Source organism: Syngnathoides biaculeatus, chromosome 8, assembly GCF_019802595.1.
Source record: "Syngnathoides biaculeatus isolate LvHL_M chromosome 8, ASM1980259v1, whole genome shotgun sequence".
Lineage (NCBI taxonomy): Eukaryota > Metazoa > Chordata > Actinopteri > Syngnathiformes > Syngnathidae > Syngnathoides > Syngnathoides biaculeatus.
In genome coordinates, this window is record NC_084647.1 from 18,119,602 (window position 1) to 18,138,307 (window position 18,706).

At 40.9% G+C, this 18,706-nt stretch overlaps 3 protein-coding genes across 9 annotated transcripts; all 3 read left to right on the plus strand.

Moving 5' to 3' along the window:
• Positions 1 to 92: 92 nt before the first annotated feature.
• On the plus strand, positions 93 to 9,079 carry LOC133504458 (TPA-induced transmembrane protein homolog). Of its 7 annotated transcripts, none has more exons than XM_061826699.1 (7): positions 93 to 449; positions 1,798 to 1,875; positions 2,081 to 2,146; positions 3,218 to 3,350; positions 4,441 to 4,601; positions 5,664 to 5,734; positions 7,791 to 9,079. In XM_061826699.1, exons 1-7 carry the CDS (start codon positions 393 to 395, stop codon positions 7,984 to 7,986), a joined length of 762 nt encoding a protein of 253 aa, XP_061682683.1. In that variant the 5' UTR covers positions 93 to 392; the 3' UTR covers positions 7,987 to 9,079. The 7 variants fall into 7 exon arrangements, with proteins under 7 accessions (XP_061682683.1, XP_061682685.1, XP_061682686.1 ...); XM_061826701.1 differs by having other exon boundaries at positions 2,081 to 2,128; XM_061826697.1 differs by having other exon boundaries at positions 95 to 449; positions 2,078 to 2,146.
• A 144-nt stretch (positions 9,080 to 9,223) lies between these two features.
• guca1c (guanylate cyclase activator 1C) lies at positions 9,224 to 14,238 on the plus strand. Its single transcript, XM_061826705.1, has 4 exons — positions 9,224 to 11,942; positions 12,019 to 12,168; positions 13,289 to 13,376; positions 14,090 to 14,238. Exons 1-4 carry the CDS (start codon positions 11,748 to 11,750, stop codon positions 14,221 to 14,223), a joined length of 567 nt encoding a protein of 188 aa, XP_061682689.1. The 5' UTR covers positions 9,224 to 11,747; the 3' UTR covers positions 14,224 to 14,238.
• A 3,430-nt stretch (positions 14,239 to 17,668) lies between these two features.
• thrsp (thyroid hormone responsive) lies at positions 17,669 to 18,472 on the plus strand. Its single transcript, XM_061826706.1, has one exon. The coding sequence runs from the start codon at positions 17,683 to 17,685 to the stop codon at positions 18,067 to 18,069; it is 387 nt and encodes a 128-aa protein (XP_061682690.1). The 5' UTR covers positions 17,669 to 17,682; the 3' UTR covers positions 18,070 to 18,472.
• Positions 18,473 to 18,706: the final 234 nt, after the last annotated feature.

Below are 18,706 nucleotides of genomic sequence, written 5' to 3' on the forward strand. Positions count from 1 at the left end.
GAAGCGTGATAATGAATGAAATAAAATTATAATTAAAAACAAATGACCGTCATTTGGTGTTTGCAAAGCAACAGGTTTCGGTTCCGGAAGAGTGACCAATCAGAGCACTCAGGTGGAGACGGACCGTGCAAACGAAACCCGCTCCTTCCTCAGGCTTACCTGAAGTGGACCTTTCTGTGGGACTGTCTACAACGTCGCGTTTCTCGACTGGGTTCGAAACCTTCCCTTGAATTGAGTCGGAACCGAGTGCAGGAGTTGTTCCCCTTTTCTTCCACCATTTGGAGGAGACGTTTACGACCACCCGTAGAAAATTCGGTCTCGTAGTTGAGCTATTTCCGGGTTAGAACTTTTTTTTTATTTTTTTTATTTTAACCTTTCGGTCGTTCGGCAACATGGATATAGAAATGCAGACAGTTAAAAGGAACGGGAACGACACCGTTGGACATTTGGTGAGTAATTTATCATTTGTTTGGCCACACTTCTAATCTCTTAACACGTATAGGATTTTAGACACTTGTGGAATATAAATATTCACGTCAACATGGACGACCGACAGTGAATGAGTTAAAAATCTTTTTGAACGTCTCATTAGGGGTCTACTGTTAGCCAGGATTTTTTAAAAAATATTTTTTAACTGCCAAATTACCTGCGATATTAAGTTGCCCTACATAAATCAATAAGGCTATTTTTTCCACCGTTGTTCCACTTTGTCGTTTTTTTTTTTTTTGTTACATTTGATGAACAGCTTCATCAAATCAAGTTAATTAAGAAGTTGAGACAACTCTGACTCGTCATATCAATTTCCAGATATGGCTTTATTAATGTGTGACACTGGCAGACCAGCCAGGACACATTTTGTGTCATCTCGAATGTACTTTTTTTTCCTCGAAAATATACAATTTTATTCATCAAATATCAAAAGTGATCCCTATCCCTAAAATGTTATTTTTTTTTCTCGTAAATGTGGGACATTTAATTTTGAATCTACAAAGTCTTTTTCTAAAAAAATGTTGGAATGTTATGACTTTATTCTTTAAAATATACAACTTTCATAATATTGCGACATTCATCCTGGAAAAATAAAACCTGAAGTTGTTTCAGGACTTATTCATCCTGAAAGGATACATCATTTTAACTTGAAAATAGCAGAATTTCCCAAATTGTTTTGAAACATTTTTGGAATACAAGGGAAAAAAAAACACATCAAAGATTGTGGACAAACAGTCCAATTTCCTCAATTGGAAATTTTGCAGACAACCACTTGACCTGGATGACTGACAGTCAACATAAAGGCAAAGAAATAACAAAATTTTTTAGCAACTGACATTGTGACTGTTCAAAATTACTTTTATAAAATTCTTGTGAATCTTTGAGGGTTATCTCTAATTCTTATCAAAGTTAAGTGGGGTTTCTGATAATACTTAAGTGTTATTTTAAAAATATGACATTCACATGGGCTGGCACAGTGATTCACCTAGTAAAGCGTTGGCTTCACAGTTCTGAGGACCAGGGTTCGATCCCATGTGGAGTTTGCATGTTCTCCCCGTGCCTGCATGGGTTTTCTCCGGGCACTCCGGTTTCCTCCCATATCCCAAAAAAACATGAAACATTAATTGGACACTCTAAGTTGCCCTTAATTATGATTGTGAGTGTGGCTGTTTGTCTCTATGTGCCCTCTATGTGCCGATGGAGATGCGTATGTGAAAACAACATTGCAACAAACCACTTAAATTTAAGGTTTGTGTGTGTGTGTGTGTGTGTGTGTGTGTGCGCGCGCGCGCGCGCATGCGCCACCAGGGGGCCACAGGGAACGGTGACAATTCCGCTTACAGATGCCACAGCACCACAGAGAGAAGCAAGTTGATGGGCCCTCAGGTGAGTCTGACACAGGAAGTTGTCATATGTAGGAGCTGCGACCAGACAGCCAAGTGTTTCCTCCACATTATGAAATTTCACTTCAAGTACAAAGCAGATGTGTATATTTTTTTTCCACGCCAGTGAGACTCATTTCTTCATCTAGCGGAAAGGGGCGGTGAATTTAAAGGAAGTGCACTGTGTGTGTGTGTTTTTGTTTCAGAAGAACGGTCACAACGGCGACACGATGCCTTCAGGACGTCTGGCAGCTGAGGTATTCAGTACTTCTCAGGTTTGACTTTGAATCTTATTTACGTATCTTATCCTTAAATAGAGTATAACACAACTAATATGTTTTTCTATCGATCGATCTTTATCTGGAGTGTCAAATTCATATTTGTCGTGGGTCACATTGTAGTTACAGTTTCCCTCAGAGGGCCGTTATGACTGTGAAACCATAAAAATCTTAAACTGCCTCATCATATATCTACAGTACAGAGTCACTGATGATGTAGTGCGGGCAGCGTGGGATCGATTCCCGCTCAGTGATAGTGTCGATACTTGTATATGCCCTGTGACTGACTCCCGACCAGTTCAGAGTGTAGTCCGCCTTTCGCCCAAAGCTAGCTGGGATAGGCTCCAGCTTTCCCGCAACCCTTGTGAGGATAGGCCGCTTGAGTAATGACAATGACATGACGTATATACACATGGAATTCATGAACTAATTTTGCAATTAGAAATCAAGGGTAATGGGTTTTTCAACTATGACAATTGAGAATTTTGGTACAGATTTTGACAGAAATCATGGAAGTTGATGCACATGATTTGCCTTTGCGGGCTACATAAAATCATGCGGCGGGCCAAGTCTGGCCCTCGGACCTGGACTTTGAGACCTGTGATCTATTTCATCACACAGTGGCTGAGTAGGCATTTATTTAATTACGTGCACAACACCAGGCATTTATATATTAGTTGTACAAATATATTTTTCTAATTTGTTTTAATAATGTAATCGGAGACATTTTTGAAAGCTATACATTATTATAGTCAATAAAATCCAAAGTTATTCATAATACAGTATTATTTTCAGATTAAAAAAAAAAATATATATATATATATATATATATATATATTTCTGATGGTGACTTGAGTAGTTTATTTACTCAACTGCAGAGAGTAACTGAGCTTTATAACTGGTCAGGTGTTTGGGGGGTGGCTTTATTTGCGTCCTTTTGCATTTATAATGGTTTTTTTTTCCTAAGGAAAATTAGAAGCATGCCATTAATTTGTTTAGAGTCAGTTTGTTGTGTTATTGATGCAAGGTGTTTTTTTTTTTTTTTTTGTTTGTTTTTTTTTTATCAAGGGGGGTGTGCTGTACAGGATGAAGCGTGAGCTTAGCAAGGTGGTGTGCGGCAAAGTACGCCTGTGGATGGTACTCGTTTTGCTCGCCTTCATCATCCCGGCCGTCGTTCTTGGCTCTCTGGCCTGGTGCTCAGGTAACGCTCGCGCACCAAGCCCTTAAAAGAAAATATATTCGTATATTCACATGAGATGACATAAAGATCGCTAGACTTGTGCTGCGTGAAATCGTCCACAGCAGGACCGGGCAAATTTTTGTGCTCAAGGGCCACGTCGGATTTTGAAAAGGGACAGACGGCCAAGTTCATTTGTACAAATAAGTAAATGATTGAATTGAATTTAAAGGAATAAAGAACTTTTAGAGATGTTATTTATTCGTAATTGAATTAAAAAAAAAAATTGGCAATAAAAAAAAACCTAGGTGGATATTTTAGAATTGTATGTAACTGTTTTTTTGTGTATAAATTGAGGAATTACAAAAAATAATAAAATAAATCAATATGTAAAATTTTTTAAAATATTTTTTTATTTTTTTCATGTCATTATTTTAAATAAATAATTTAATCAATTATGTAATCTAGTTCAAAAGTGGCTATGTAACATTTCTCCTTTTATTTGTGGTAAATTAAATATTTGCTCAAATACATATTTAAATGTATAATAGATTTATTTGTAGAATTATTTTGTAAATAATTTTGATATTTTCCAAAAATGAATTTTTAATGATAAAAATATTAAATTGGTAAAATTGTTTTATAATCTACCATGTAACATTTGAAAAAATATTCTCATATATTTACAAAAAATAAGTAAACCAATTAGATAAATAAATAATGTGGACTCCACTGTACATGTAAAAACGTTGCATTTTACTATCCTTTATTTTTATCTAAAATAAATAATTTTTAAAAAATAAATAGACAAATGTCAAATTAGTATTTAGAATACTTTCATTTCCTAATATTTTGATTTTGCCGTTTAAAATTAACCAATTCCATCATGAGATGACTAAAAACAAAACATACATTTTTATTAACCCATTCCAAAAAAATATATAGAAGCAGACATAAGATTTCCTACTTCTGAATTGACGCAACAATTTTGTGTGATGTCACAATTGGAGGCGCAAGTGAGACAACTTTTGACCAGGACAAGAAACTTGCCGTTCAGTGAAATATCAAAATAATAACTTCCTGTGGTCCATCTGATTGATCTCCCTCCGCGCAGCCATGTACGACGACCCGGACGAGAAGTTCGACCGGTCTTCGTTCCGAGTTCCTCGCCTCTTCAACGGCAGCTTCAGTCTGCCCGGCCTCACCTTCACCGAGGACCTCCTCAGCGTTTCCTCCAATCAGGGCCGAGCCCTCGCCGGCAACCTGCAAGGCAAGGTGAAACTGCTATGACGAAAAGCGAAATTCTCCTTTTTGTTTTTTACTTGAACGTTTCGGGGGCCGCAGTGTATTATTTTGTATGTATGTATTTATTTATTTATTTTTAACTAAACTTCCCAGCTGTCGTGAACACAGCGCGAGCTTCCCATCAGATTGCTCTCATCTCATCAGTACCGTACAGGCAGCCTACAGGAACTCAATTTCCTTCCTGCAGTTCAGGCACCAACTAGCAATACATTAATAAATAAAGCAATGCTTGCTTTTGTTGTTAAAAACAAAAATATAGAAACTCAAATTTAGGAAAAATGTAATTACAGCGCGACTCAAATTCCTCCAGTTCAGTTTGTGTATTTATAAATACTAATTACACAAATCAGATTTTCCCGAAATTGTTTTTCTTTTCATTACTGCACTTTACATCCAAATGAATTCCCTCAACTTTATTTTTAGAGTGCAGCTCAAACAAATGACAACAAAAATTGATAATTGATAATGATAACAATAATAATAATAATAAATTCACTTTGTTTTAAATTACATAGCTATAATGTATATAATTGTGCATTCATATTTTCCTTTTATTTATTTACTGAGCAATGTCCAAACATTGTCATAATAATAATGATTTTTAGAGAAACATGCCAATTATCCAAATTACTTTGAATATATGTATTTCATTTTATGATTTTTTTCTTCCAGACAGTAAAAGTATCAAAAAGCAGTAAAAATCTGTTTTACAAAAGTATAAATAGAAGATATTAACTTAAATTACTTAACTTTTTGAATAAAATAATCATAATTTAATTATTTTAGCTGAAGTTTTGGTCAAAATTCAAACATTGTCGTCGAGTGATCATTTATTTGAGGAATGAATTGTCTGAGGTTGAAACTTTGTCAAGAGATTTGTGGTTCTCAATGGCGCCGAGCCTTTGAGACTTGCTTCGTCTGCTTTCGCGCTCCCGTGCTAAGTCATGGAAATATGCTGGGAATGCGCTTGAGCCTCCAGTTTGCATCTGCGTGTCCCAACCTGATGATGTCCTCTCCTCGTCTCCTTCAAAGCTGTCAACCCTGTACAAATCTTCCCCTGCGCTTGGACGCTATTTCTCCAAAGCTGAAATTTACGCTCTCCGGTAAGTCTGACCTGTAATTCTGATGTTGAGTGCTACCTCGACCTTTTTTCAAGGTAAGCTGTCGCTCAGTGATTTTGTTTTTTGGTTTTGATTTGTGAGCAAAAAATTAAAGTTACAAATACTAGCTAGTGGAAGGGAACATCACAAGGAGCAGCAAAAAGTGAATTCCTCAAAAAGGATCCCAAGTGCTTGCTTCACGTTTTTTTTTTTTTAGTTCCCAGTTGAAGTTTACTGTTATACTAAAACTAAACCTACAAAAAAAGAATGAATTGCACATTGATATTACACCTTATATCTGAACACGGTTGGTAGTAACACAGTGAATATAACAATTTTCAAATGGACATGTTCTTTATCCTCTGTGAAAAATGACTCGTATTACCGCAACTTAATGAGTTTAAGGAACACCTTTGTGTATTACAGGCAGTCGTCGGGTTATGACGTTTTGACTTTACAGCGCATGTCCCCCGTCCGCCACTTTGTCTGGCTAATGCTTGTCTGTGTTTTTGCGCTGAGAGTATCTTTGCATTTTTTGCCCTCCTTTATAGGCATTATCGCCCCAAAGATGAAAGCTGTGTCTTTTAGCAATGCTTCTGCAGCCAAAAGCAAATCCATTACCATGGAAACAAAGCTCAAGATCATAAAAAGATTGGAGAAAGGAGAGACACCAACCTTAAACCCAAGGCTTAAGTCGGTCGATCGTAGTGACAATTATTCAAGACAAGGCCCGTATTTTAGCACGTGATGAAGGGTTCCGTTCCTCTGTTGGACACAATGATCACAATACAAGGTTCTTTGATACTTGTCGAGATGGAGAGGATTGAGGACCAGGTTCCTTCGCAATAGCTAAGCACAGCCGCCTCCTTCTTCTTCTCCATCCACCTCTCAGCAGTAATGCTAAGTACATTATCTTGTTTATGTCAATGTATTTGTTTTTTATAAAAAGGATTTTGATGTAAATTCTGACTTAAATGGTGGAATCCGACTTGAGAAATTCGAGTTAAGTCACTACTCTAGGAGCGGTTCTCAGTCGTGGACGATGACTCCCTGTGTTATGTAAGAATTATGCTGTCCGTGTACTCCGCGTCTCGGCCGAACATAGTTGGCTTCAGCTCCAGCACGTCCGCGACCTTAGTAAGGAGAAACAATACCGAAAATTGGTTGGATAGACGGATTATACTGCCCCTGGTGGTTAAAGTGCTCAACACAAAGCGCAGCACGTCAATGGGCACTGAAGCATGAAATCATGATCCATCAATTTCTCATTCTTGAGATTCTATTTACCAAAGTTGCCGGCCTACAGAGCGCACCTGGTTATGAGCCTTACCAAGTACATTTGTAAAGGAAATACCATTTGGTACATACATAGGCCGCAGCCGTGTAAAACCCACAAGTGCCCACATTGAAACATGAAATATTTACAAAGAAAGACGGTACACAGGCAGTTTATGCTAATGCTAGCGCCGTGGTAATGGGGCCAGTTTAAAAAAAAATAATAATAATAATTCTAGTAAGAATCACTGAGACACGGCAGTAACATGCTAGCGCAGCGCTAACAGGGCCGGACCGGTAAAAGTCACTTCCTTGGCACATATCTTCCACCGGTCTCATGCTTACCTTTTCCACTTGAGTGCCCCCTTGTGGCCGTTAGAAAAAAATGCACAAATTAGCCGTATCACCGCATAAACTGCAGGGTTGAAAGTGTGTGAAAAAAGTCGCGGCTTATTGACTGGAAATTACAGTAATAATTATAATACTGTATGTTTATGTAATATTCAATGCTATTGAGTCCTCTTTTTCTTCAAAAAACACAAAAGAAGGCTCACTCCGGAGCTTTGAGGCAGATTTTGCTTTAGCTTATTTTTCTAATCAAATTAAGTTACATTTGAATAGAATGGAACGATTTCCCTTCGTTTTAGCAAGGAAACATGATTTCTGATATGTGAAAAATGGTCACAGAGCAAATTAAAACCGTACCTGAAGGCACCATTGTACATTTTTATTGTCCCCGTGAAAGCACAGGCGTCGAGCTCATCGCCGTCTTCTAATTCTCCAGGAACGGCTCAGTGATCGCCGAGTATCGGCTGACGTTCGTTATGCCCGAGGAGCACGAGGAGCAGCTGAGAAACTTCACGCTGAGCAGGGAGATGGTGTACAACGTGCTCAGACAGTTCCTCTACGATCAGCAGGGGAGGGACGCCTCCTCCTCATCCTCTTTGTACATCGACCCCGTATCCCTCAAGTTGTCATGAGGTGGGTTATTTGGCTTGCTTGTTCTCCAAAGTGCACATGACGCCACAAGTGCGGGAAACCACGCAGTCACACTCGCCACCAAGCTTTAGCGCAGACCTAAAGGAGGTACACCTGCACAATGTCATGTGAACGTTATCAGGAGTGAGGATGAGGTTACACCCTTGGGTGGTGGCCGGGCAGTCACGGGGCAAGTTTACACTCACATGGACAATTTAGTCTGAAAATAACCTAGCATGCATGTTTTGGGCAGTTAAACCCAGATCTCCTGACTGCACTTGATCAATGTCAACTCAAAAATTTTTTTTATGAAATGTTCACTGCAACCTCACGTCGGTGAGAGGCTCTGCAAATGCGGTTATGCATATACTGTATAACCAAGTGGCTGGCTTTAGTTTGCTCTCTGTCACGTACATTTATGACAGGTTTGATATTCATATGAACAATGGGATCAGTGGAATGTAAACGAGTATTATTGTCTTTATAAAGGCGAGTTGTGTATACTTTCAATCAGCTTTTTACGATATTACCTGGTGAATATTAGCAAGGGGCTGGCCTTTGAGTAAATGATAACGATCCCTCTTTTTGTTGTAAAATGGAGGATTATTGTTTACGTTTTGTAAACCTTCCAGTATTTTTCTTGTGGTTAAACAACAGATGTTCCTCCTGCACTGTACTGTCTATTTCTGTCATTGTTGCCCACTGACAAATGTACGAGTAAGTTGAAAAAAAAAAAAACACAAAATGTGGACTTACACGCTATTCCTCTCCAATGAAAAACATGCAAGTTCACATTTTGTTTGTTGAATTATGATTATTTTAAAAAATGGTTCACTGGCAATTAGTAAGAATTGTCCCTTGATTTGTTGGCTTCGTCGGACGAAGTCCTCGCTCTGACTTTAATCCCGCCAAAAACCTCTTTTGCCGCTGATATGCTTGTCTGCGCCACTAAGTGGATTAAACGTTCTTATGCCAATTTGTTGGGAACAAACATCCTGCTGTAATTTTTTCTTTCATCAAACTGATTACCTCATCATCGTCCAGGCCAATTGAGGTTCTTTTTCTTAACAGTTCCCATTAAAGGCCTAACATGTACCAACTGTGTTTGTCTTATTTGGGGTGGGGGCTTTTTATTTGTGTGATTCTGCTGGAGAAGAGGAAATGTGTCACGATAACCCTCGAACAAGAAATGGAGACCAGTACAATACAATTAAAGAAATATCAGTATAATGCTTTAACACTAATGTAGCAGAAAATGATGGCTTAAGTAGTATGTCGCTAATGGCACAATGGCTAACAACTAGACTTGGCAAATGAGCTGAAAAGTTTGGCAACAAACTGGCACTTCCTGTTCCTGGCGTTTTCAAAGAGTGAGTCAATATAAATGCATGTTGTCTAATCAGGTGAGTCTGTAATACACATACTGTGGTTATAAAATCTAGTGCTGCGTTGAGATACAAGACAATTTCTGAATGGTAGTAGTCAACTCGACTCACTTTACGACAACGTGGTTTGGCAAATAAAGAACCATTTTTCAAAAAAGAAGCTTCGAGTTTTGTTATCGTTGCTTCCACTTAACATTTAAAGCAAAACTAAACATAAAGTAAAGAGAATTGCACCTAGTGTATTTAAATCAGCAACAGCTTTCCGTTAGGGAAGTCAGTCATGCAAAACGCCATTGATGAGCTAGCAAATAGGATCGAAGTCACAGTGTTTAAAAACCTTGAAGCAATGGCTGTTTGAACACAAACGGTGAAGCAACACATTGGAAGATCATATAACAATCTTCACAGGTGTTTTGCTACGTTATTGCTGTGAGGTTTTATGAAATCCAATATAAGAATGTGATTTTTCATCATTCACTCCAATCGGGAAAGATGATTTGAGATACAAGCGTTTTTCCAAAGTTATATCTCAAGGGCCCACTACATACAGTACCTTTTCGATTCTAAGTGTACCGAATAAAGTGGCCAGGGGATTTAATTTGGTCATAAATGACGGGTGCGAGACTTTGCAACGATGATAACCACAGGGTACGAAATTTAAATTGACAAATTTTCCCCATCAGACGCCCCTGTACATAAACAGCACATAGCTCAAAGCATAATGGAACATGGATGAGATTTTTTTTGTTGTTGTCTGGATTTGACAATATTTTGGACATTGTCATTCTTCTTTTCCTTTCGGCTTGTCCCGTTAGGGGTCACCACAGCGTGTCATTTTTTTCCATCTCAGCCTATCTTGTGCATCCTCTTCTCCAACACCCACTGTCCTCATTTCCTCCCTCACCACATTCATCAACCTTTTTTCTTTCGTCTTCCTCTCGCTCTTTTGATGGCAGCTCCATCCTCAGCACCATTCTACCAATGTACTCAGTCTCTCACCTCCGAACGTGTCCAAACCATCGAAGTCGGCTCTCTCGAACCTTGTCTCCAAAACATCCAACTTTGGCTGTCCCTCTAATGAGCTTGTTTCTAATCCTATCCAACCTGTTCACACCAAGGGAGAACCTCAGCATCTTCATTTCTGCCACCTCCAGTTCTGCTTCCTGTTGTTTCTTTAGTGCCACCGTCTCTAATCCGTACATCATGGCCGACCTCACCACTGTTTTGTAAACTTTGCCCTTCATCCTAGCAGAGACTCTTCTGTCACATAGAACACCAGACACCTTCTGCCAACTGTTCCACCCCGCTTAGACCCGCTTCTTCACTTCTTTACCACACTCTCCATTGCTCTGTATTGTTGACCCCAAGTATTTGAAGTCATCCACCCTCGCTATCTTCACTCTTCCTCCTCCGCCCCTCTCATTCACATCCATATATTCTGTTTTACCTCGGCTAATCTTCATTCCTCTCCTTTCCAGTGCGTGCTTCCATCTTTCTAATTGTTCCTCCGTCTGCTCCCTGCTCTCACTGCAGATCACAATATCATCTGCGAACATCATAGTCCAAGGGGATTCCAGTCTAACCTCATCTGTCAGCCTATCCATTAGTACCACAAACAGGAAGGGGCTCAGTGCGGATCCCTGATGCAGTCCCACCTCCACCTTAAATTCTGCTGACACACATACGGCAAATCTCACCTCTGTTCTGCTGCCCTCATACATGTCCTGTACTATTGTAACATATTTCTCCGCCACACCAGACTTGCGCATGCCGTACCACAGTCCCTCTTAGTACTCTGTCACAGGCTTTCTTTAGATCTACAAAGACACAATGTAGCTCCTTCTGACCTTCTCTGTACTTTTCCAAGAGCATCCTCAAGGCAAATAATGCATCTGTTGTACTCTTTCTTGGCATGAAAGATATGACGATTTTTTAAGAGGAGACTTTAAAATGGGGGCAGTTCCTCGCTCATATGTACCTCAACAGTCACAGAGAAACAGACTAGTACCTCTAGTAGTGATTTGAGTCCTATTTTTAAAGGAAAGTGACTTAAGTACAAAATAAGGCTGTCGCTGTCTGGTCATTTGAGGAATCTGTTTTCGGAGAGGAAGAGGTCAGTGTCTTACGAGCGCCCTGCCTCTGAAAACCAAGACCTCACGCTTCACGGTGCCGTGTACCAGAGCTTCTCAGAAGTCTTCCCCCTTTATCCCATTAAAGGGTTAGATCTCCTTTTGGCCCCTGGCAAGATCAAGAAGATTACATTCACACTCTTGCTCGTGAGAGCTTTTCAGCTAGTCGTTTGAGCGACGTTGCCCTCACCAGTTCCGCAACCGCCGGGGCTTCAATACCTCCGCTTCGTGAGGAACATTCTAGCCAGCATGGGCGCCCACGGCTCCAACCTGGACGACATCCTGGAGGAGGACATGCACCACTGGTACACCAAGTTCATGAAGGAATCTCCGTCGGGCCTCATCACGCTCTTTGAGCTCAAGACTATGCTGGAGATGAACGGCATGACGGAAGAGGCCAGCAGCTACGTGGACCAGGTCTTCTTCACCTTTGACATGGATGGGGTGAGATGAAGCGAACGACGCAAGTGTACGTGAACGAATAATCAGCGTTCATATCTCATGTTGTTTTCCTTTGCAGGACGGCTACATCGACTTCGTGGAATACATTGCCGCCATCAGTCTGCTCCTGAAGGGAGAAGTCAACCAGAAGCTCAAATGGTACTTCAAGCTCTTCGACCAGGATGGAAACGGCAAAATCGACAAGGATGAAATGGAGACCATCTTCAAGGTACGTCGTAGTTTTTTTTTTTTTTTTTTTTTTTTTTCTGACTTCAAGAAGTGCAAAGGCTTAGTGGAAGTGGGTTTAAGTGAATGAACTCGACACAATCTCTAATCCAGGATTCCCTATTTCGAGCCTCACTAAACTAGTCTGCACTTTCTCATGCATATGCCGGGAGATACGAAGCAACCTCGAAAAGTTGGGCAACTTGGAAATGAATTTTAGTTTGCACTTGCTGCGAGGCCTTAGAATCGTGCCAATGTGCAATTACAATGGAAGATTAAAAATTGTTCAAAATTTTGTGATAAATTCATATTTCCACTTGTGTATATCCTTAAAACCGAGCCAAAGACATATCAAAATGGAAAATCTTAAAAGGCTACAATTTGGAATCGAGTTCAATTCAAGTACTTACTGTATGGGTTTAAGATCATGCCAATGTGGATTTACATTGGAACTTCCAAAAAATACTCCAATTTTTAGTTTGGAATTTTTGCACGGCCGTAAGACCTTACGGATGTGTATTTACCGTAATTCCCGGCCTACAGAGCGGACCTCGTTACAAGCCTCACCGAGTACATTTTTATAGCAAATACTATTTGGTACATACATACGCCGCAGCTGTGCAAAAGCAGCAAGTGCCCGTATTGAAACACGAGATATTTACAAAGATGGTGCACAGCTATTAACGCTAGCACCACGCTAAAGCTAGCACTAACGCTAACAGGGCCGGTTAAAATAAAACTTACCAGTAAATATCACTGAGACACGCCAGTAACACAGCAGCAACACGCTAGCACAACGCTAACGCTAGCGCAGCGCTAACAGTGTCAGTAAAAGTCTCTTCCTCTGCACATACATTCCACCGGTTTCATTCTTACTTTTAACGCTTGCGGCCGTTATGAAAAAAATGCACAAATTAGCCACATCACCCGCAGGGTTGAAAGCGTGTGTGTGTGTGGGGGGGGGGGGGGAGTCGCGGCTTGTAGGCCGGAAATTCCGGTACAGTGGGACCTTCAAAAGTCTTGTGTCCCATACGTATTGCTGCACGGTGATGAGATAATTGCATTCTATATTTTCTGCACTGGGTCATGAACCGCGTGCTCCTGAGCAAAGTGTCTCCCATCAGGCCATCCAAGACATCACGAGGAGCTACGAAATTCCACCCGAAGAAATTGTCACGCTCATCTACGAGAGGATCGACGTCAACGGGGAAGGTGAGGTCACACCTGCACTCGTACTTGCGTGCCAAAAGAAATGGGTGAATGCTGAGAGACAGGCATTTGTACTTTTACTACCAAAACATCAAAGATTCATGTGAATATTGAGGGTCAAGCATTTGTCTGAATGCTATTAATTGATTTGAAACGATTCAAAGACTTGTGTTCATGCCGATAGTCGAGCATTTACATTAATGCTATTTAACATTACGGATCGATGTGAATGCTGAGATACAGGCATCCACACTAATTGTATTTTACGTCAAAACAAAGATTTGTCCGAATGCTGAGGGACAAGCATTTGTACAAATGCGATATAGCCTCAAACAGAAATTCATGTTAATCCTGAGATACTAGCATTCATGCTACTGAACATCAAATGCTGAATGCTGCAAGACGGGCATCGACACTAATGTTATATACAAAGCAAACATCTGTCTGGATGCTTAGAGAATAATGCCGTAGAGCATCAAAGAAATATTCATGTGAATGCTGAGACAAATATTCGCTCAAAGGCCACCCAACACAACATGTAGATGCTAAGAAACAAACATTCCCCGATTTGGTTGTTCTAAGCTATCGGCATTCACGGTAATGCGATGCAAAGGTTTTGTATGAATGTTGAGACAAGTCGTCATGGGGTGTGCTACGATGACATCATCTCTCAGCATTCACGTGTAATTCTGGACGGCTGCCATCTTGTTGCCAAGGTGAGCTGACCCTGGAGGAGTTCATCAACGGTGCTCGGGAGCACCCCGACATCATGGAGATGCTCACCAAGATGATGGACCTCACTCACGTACTGGAGATCATCATCATGGGACAATGCAAGAAGACCAAATAATGACCCAGGAGGGACGCCGCTGACTTGAAAAGTGCACCTTGCCACCTGGTGGAGGGAGACCAAGCTTCTCACAGGAGGACGGCCTCTTTTATCCTGGAGGTTCCCTCCAGAGGACTAGAAAATGGCAACATGGGCGCAAATCAAATGCGTTGTCAGTCCGGTCTACTGCTTTGCTCAGTGTAATCAAGAGGGCCTTCATCAGGTAGGAACACTGCTGATTTTGAGCCATGACCTTGGAAGCTTAAGTGAAAATTCAAAATTATAATTCTCATTTTCACCGGTTACAGTTGACAACAAATTGTCTCAAAGTTTGCTAGTGTTTCTGTCTGACACCAAGACGGGATCCCGATTGAATTTTGAGCATGTCTGAAACAAGATGGCCAAGATTAAGACAGGTGTAAAAATTATATATACCGTAATTCCCGGCCTCCATTGCGCACCTGGTTACATTTGGTACACAAATGCGCCGCAGCTGTATAAAAGCCGCAAGTGCCCACATTGAAACCCAGATTGAAACACGAGATATTTACAAAGAAAGACGGTGCACAGAAAGATTTTAACGCTAGCGCCACGCTAATGCTAAAACTAATGCTAGCGCCGCACTAGCGCTAACGTTAACAGGTCCGGTTAAAATAAAACTTACCGGTAAATATCACTGAGACACCCCAGTAACAAAGCAGCAACATGCTAGCACACCGCTAACGCTGGCATAGTGCTAACAGGGCCAGTAAAAGGCACTTCCTCGGCACATATATTCCACCGGTCTCATTCTTACCTCTTTTGCACAAGTGCGCCCTTGAGGCCGTTAGAAAAAAAATGCAAAAATTAGCCGCATCACCGCATAAACTGCACGGATGAAAGCGTGTGAAAAAAGTTGCGGCTTGTAGGCCGGAAATTACGGTGTTAAATCTATAAGTAAATAAAGAGCAGAAGGCCCGTAGAGGTTTTGGGGCTCCTAATCTGTGAACCCCATTGATTTTGCTCAGTGAATTTCCAGTTTGGTCTGACACGTTATCAAAATTTAAACCTATTGATTTTTGACCCTGGGACAGAAGATTCCAGACAGATGATTATTGTTTATCAAGGCAGGAACCCATTTGATTTCGAACGGTAACTGAGTCAACATGGCCGACATACTGCAGGTGACATCACTGATCCAAATGAGTGCAATCTATGGCCACCTTTTCAGAGGCGGTTGTTCTTTGGATAAAAGTAACTCTGATTATGATTTGATTATGTCAAGGGAGTTCTACAGTACCGTATTTTTTTTGGAGTGTACCTAGTGTTGTGTTCACGGAGCGTAGATTTTAAATTGTGTTTGCCTTAATACGTTGCGCTACACACTTGAGACGTTTGCCGAGTGTTTCTTCAAAGGGCCAAAAAAACGACTGGAAAAACTTGAAAAGGAAAAAAAAAAAGTCAGCCCCCGACGCCAGTTTCACCAATCGACACGAAACTGCGTGCACGTGCATCAGAACAGGCTCAATAAAGCTTGGGAAACAGCGGACAAGGCAGACGGGCGACGTCTACACGGTCGAAAGCGACTCGACGGCCAGCAGTTTCCACACGCTGGCGCGCAAAATCAATCAGGCAAACAAGCAAACGCAATAAACCCAGGTTACCTTGACTTTGGAGCAAATAATAGCTTCACTCAGCTGATTTTGACACATGATGCCTTCTTACAGCAGAGCCGGCATTAATGATCCACTCGCTCGTTCTTTTTGGTGCGACGATAACTTTGCTTGAATTAAGTAACATACTGTGTTCTCCAGTTTATTACCCTTTTTTTTTTTTTAATGAATATCCAAATCAAGGCAAAATATTATGCTTGTACTTTGTCAAGTAGGTTTCCTGTAAGAATTTCTTGCTCCAAGCATTTTAAAATATTACAAATGTCATTAGTTTTTGTTTTTCAATGACCAGCTGTTGCAGTGTAGAAACATTTGTATTTGTATTAATTGTGATTACACAGCATCCAGCATAGTCCATTTACATTTTTTTGGGTGCTGGCTTTGTTTACTTGCTTTACCAAATTTTGCTTAGTAGAATCTTTTTTCCCCTCTTCTATTTTCAGACCTCATTTCATTTGATTTTTCTTTTTTATTTAAGCTTACGGTCTACGTTTGTACATTGCAGCAACATTTCTTTAGCTAACTTAGCCTTATAGCATAGTTTGCTCTCTTTTATTTGAACATTTTCAAAATACAGAAAAAAAACATTTTTGATAAATGCATCAATATCTGAAATTGATATTCTAAAAGTAATCAAAATGACTGGAAATGATGCTATGAAGCTATTGATTTGTATATTGATATCTATCAGATTCCGGTGACTTTTCCTGTGGGAAGTTTTAGGAAATCTTGCCAAGTCACACTTTCCTGTTGTGTTGGCTAGAACTGTTGCTTAAATTAAATAAATTTCTCATTTTATATATATATATTTTTTAAACCATTTTATCTGGGTAAGATCATTTTGCTTGTCTAACACCAAAGTTTTACTTAAACGTTTTCCTAAAAATGGGAAAAAGTTTTAGTAAACACATTTGAAAAGCTATTGTAATAGTAATTAAAAATGTCAACTTGTACTGACTAAAATATTATATAACATCCATCAAACTGTACTTTGGTTATTTTATTGGCAGGAAGATTTGAGGCTTGCTTTTTGTTTTAAGTAGTCAAAATTTCCTCTTGTACTGTGACATTCTTTTTGCGTCAAATAATGTTCAGAATATTTCACTTAATTGTTTCAACACCCTTGGGTGGCACGGTGGCCCAGTTGGCGAAAGCGTTGGCCTCACAGTTCTGAGGTCCCGGGTTCCATGCCGGACCCGCCTGTGTGGAGTTTGCATGATCTCCCCGTGCCTGCGTGGCTTTTCTCCGGGCATCCCAAAAAAAAAAAACACGCAACAATAATTGGCCACTCTAAATTGTGATTGTTAGTGACGTCTGCTTGTCTCCATGCGCCCTGCGATTGGCTGGCAACCAGTTCAGGGTGTACCCCGCCTCCTGCCCGTTGACAGCTGGGATAGGCTCCAGCACTCCTTGCGACCCTTGTGAGGATGAGCAGCAAAGAAAATGGCTGGATGTACAGGATTCTCCAATGTAGAAAAAATTGTATGTATTCAAATACTAGTGCTGACATCCTTCATATTCTAGTGACTTTTTCATGAGGGTCGCTACGTACAGCACCAGTGCGTTGAAGTTTTGCTGTTCCAGTGTCTGATGGTTTTGCTTCATTACGTAACATTCCTTATTGCAGTACTTTCTCCCCTTGTTTATTTAAGCCCCCCTCGTGCACGTTGCCGTACTGTAATAGTTCAAATCCAACAAAAGATAAGCATTGACACCAAGTAGCACCCAAGCCGTTGCCAGACGAGTGGCATGATGTGCTTACGTAACTGTAGCGGTCGTATAAATCCGGACGGGTCCGGGAAATGCGGTCTCTTTGAGGAGGGAAGTCATGCAGTCGATGGAGTTCAACCGTAGCAACCTGCTGCTGGCCTTGAGGGGCTACAGCTCGGCGGTGAGTCACATGGAGCAGACGGTCCTCCTGCCCAGCCTCCTGCGAGACGTCCCAGGCGAGGAGGACCGCGAGGAGCCTTGCCGGGATCTGTACGGCGACTACCTGATGCTCAAGTCGGTGAGAAACGCGGTGGAGAGCGGCCTGGCGCACCTCGAGGACAAGAGTACGTCCAAGGTCCTGGCGAGCGTGGCGCAGCCGGAGCTGGAGCCCGAGAGCCTCCTCCGCTTCCACCTGAGCGGACTCTTCGCCGTCGTCAGCCAGCTCACGTGCAGGAGCCACAGGCTGACGCAGAAGTACCTGGACATTGTCGGCATCTCCAATTAACATGTGAATCCAGACGTACCGAGGGTTGTGAACTTATTGGTCTGGTCTGGCCTGGTTTTGTTGTTGTTGATGGAATATTGAAGAATGAACATATGTGAATACACACACACACAACAACAGGAACATGTTCTATGATTATCAGAAAACTTCACATTGGACTGGGTTGATGCCAGCAATCAAATGCAACTTTTGACCATTGACCACAGAGGGGAAATGTTTGGGTTTAGTCAATGACCCCGAAATGTAAGGTAGAACTAATGTGAACCCGAAGCACAGAAGTGCTCATTCTGACCTGTTGGTGCTTACGTCGGTGAGGTCCACAAAAAGTCAAATTTCCCCTTGTATTGTTTTGAATATCATTCTACTCCCAATAGGTGTGGACTTCCAGGAATTGTCTGGATGAGTAAAGGAACAGAACACACTGCTCAAACTGCCTACTGCTCATTATTGTTGGTCATATTTTCATCTAAAATAGCAGTCTCCAAAACTGTCTGCATTTCCACCACATTTTCAAAAAGCCACCTATTTGTCTTTGGTGAGTCTCAATAGAGTAAAAGTAAAATCATTCATACATACGATATAATAGCAAGAGTCAAGTACATAAAAAAAAAACTTGAGCACTTATTTTGTGTATTTG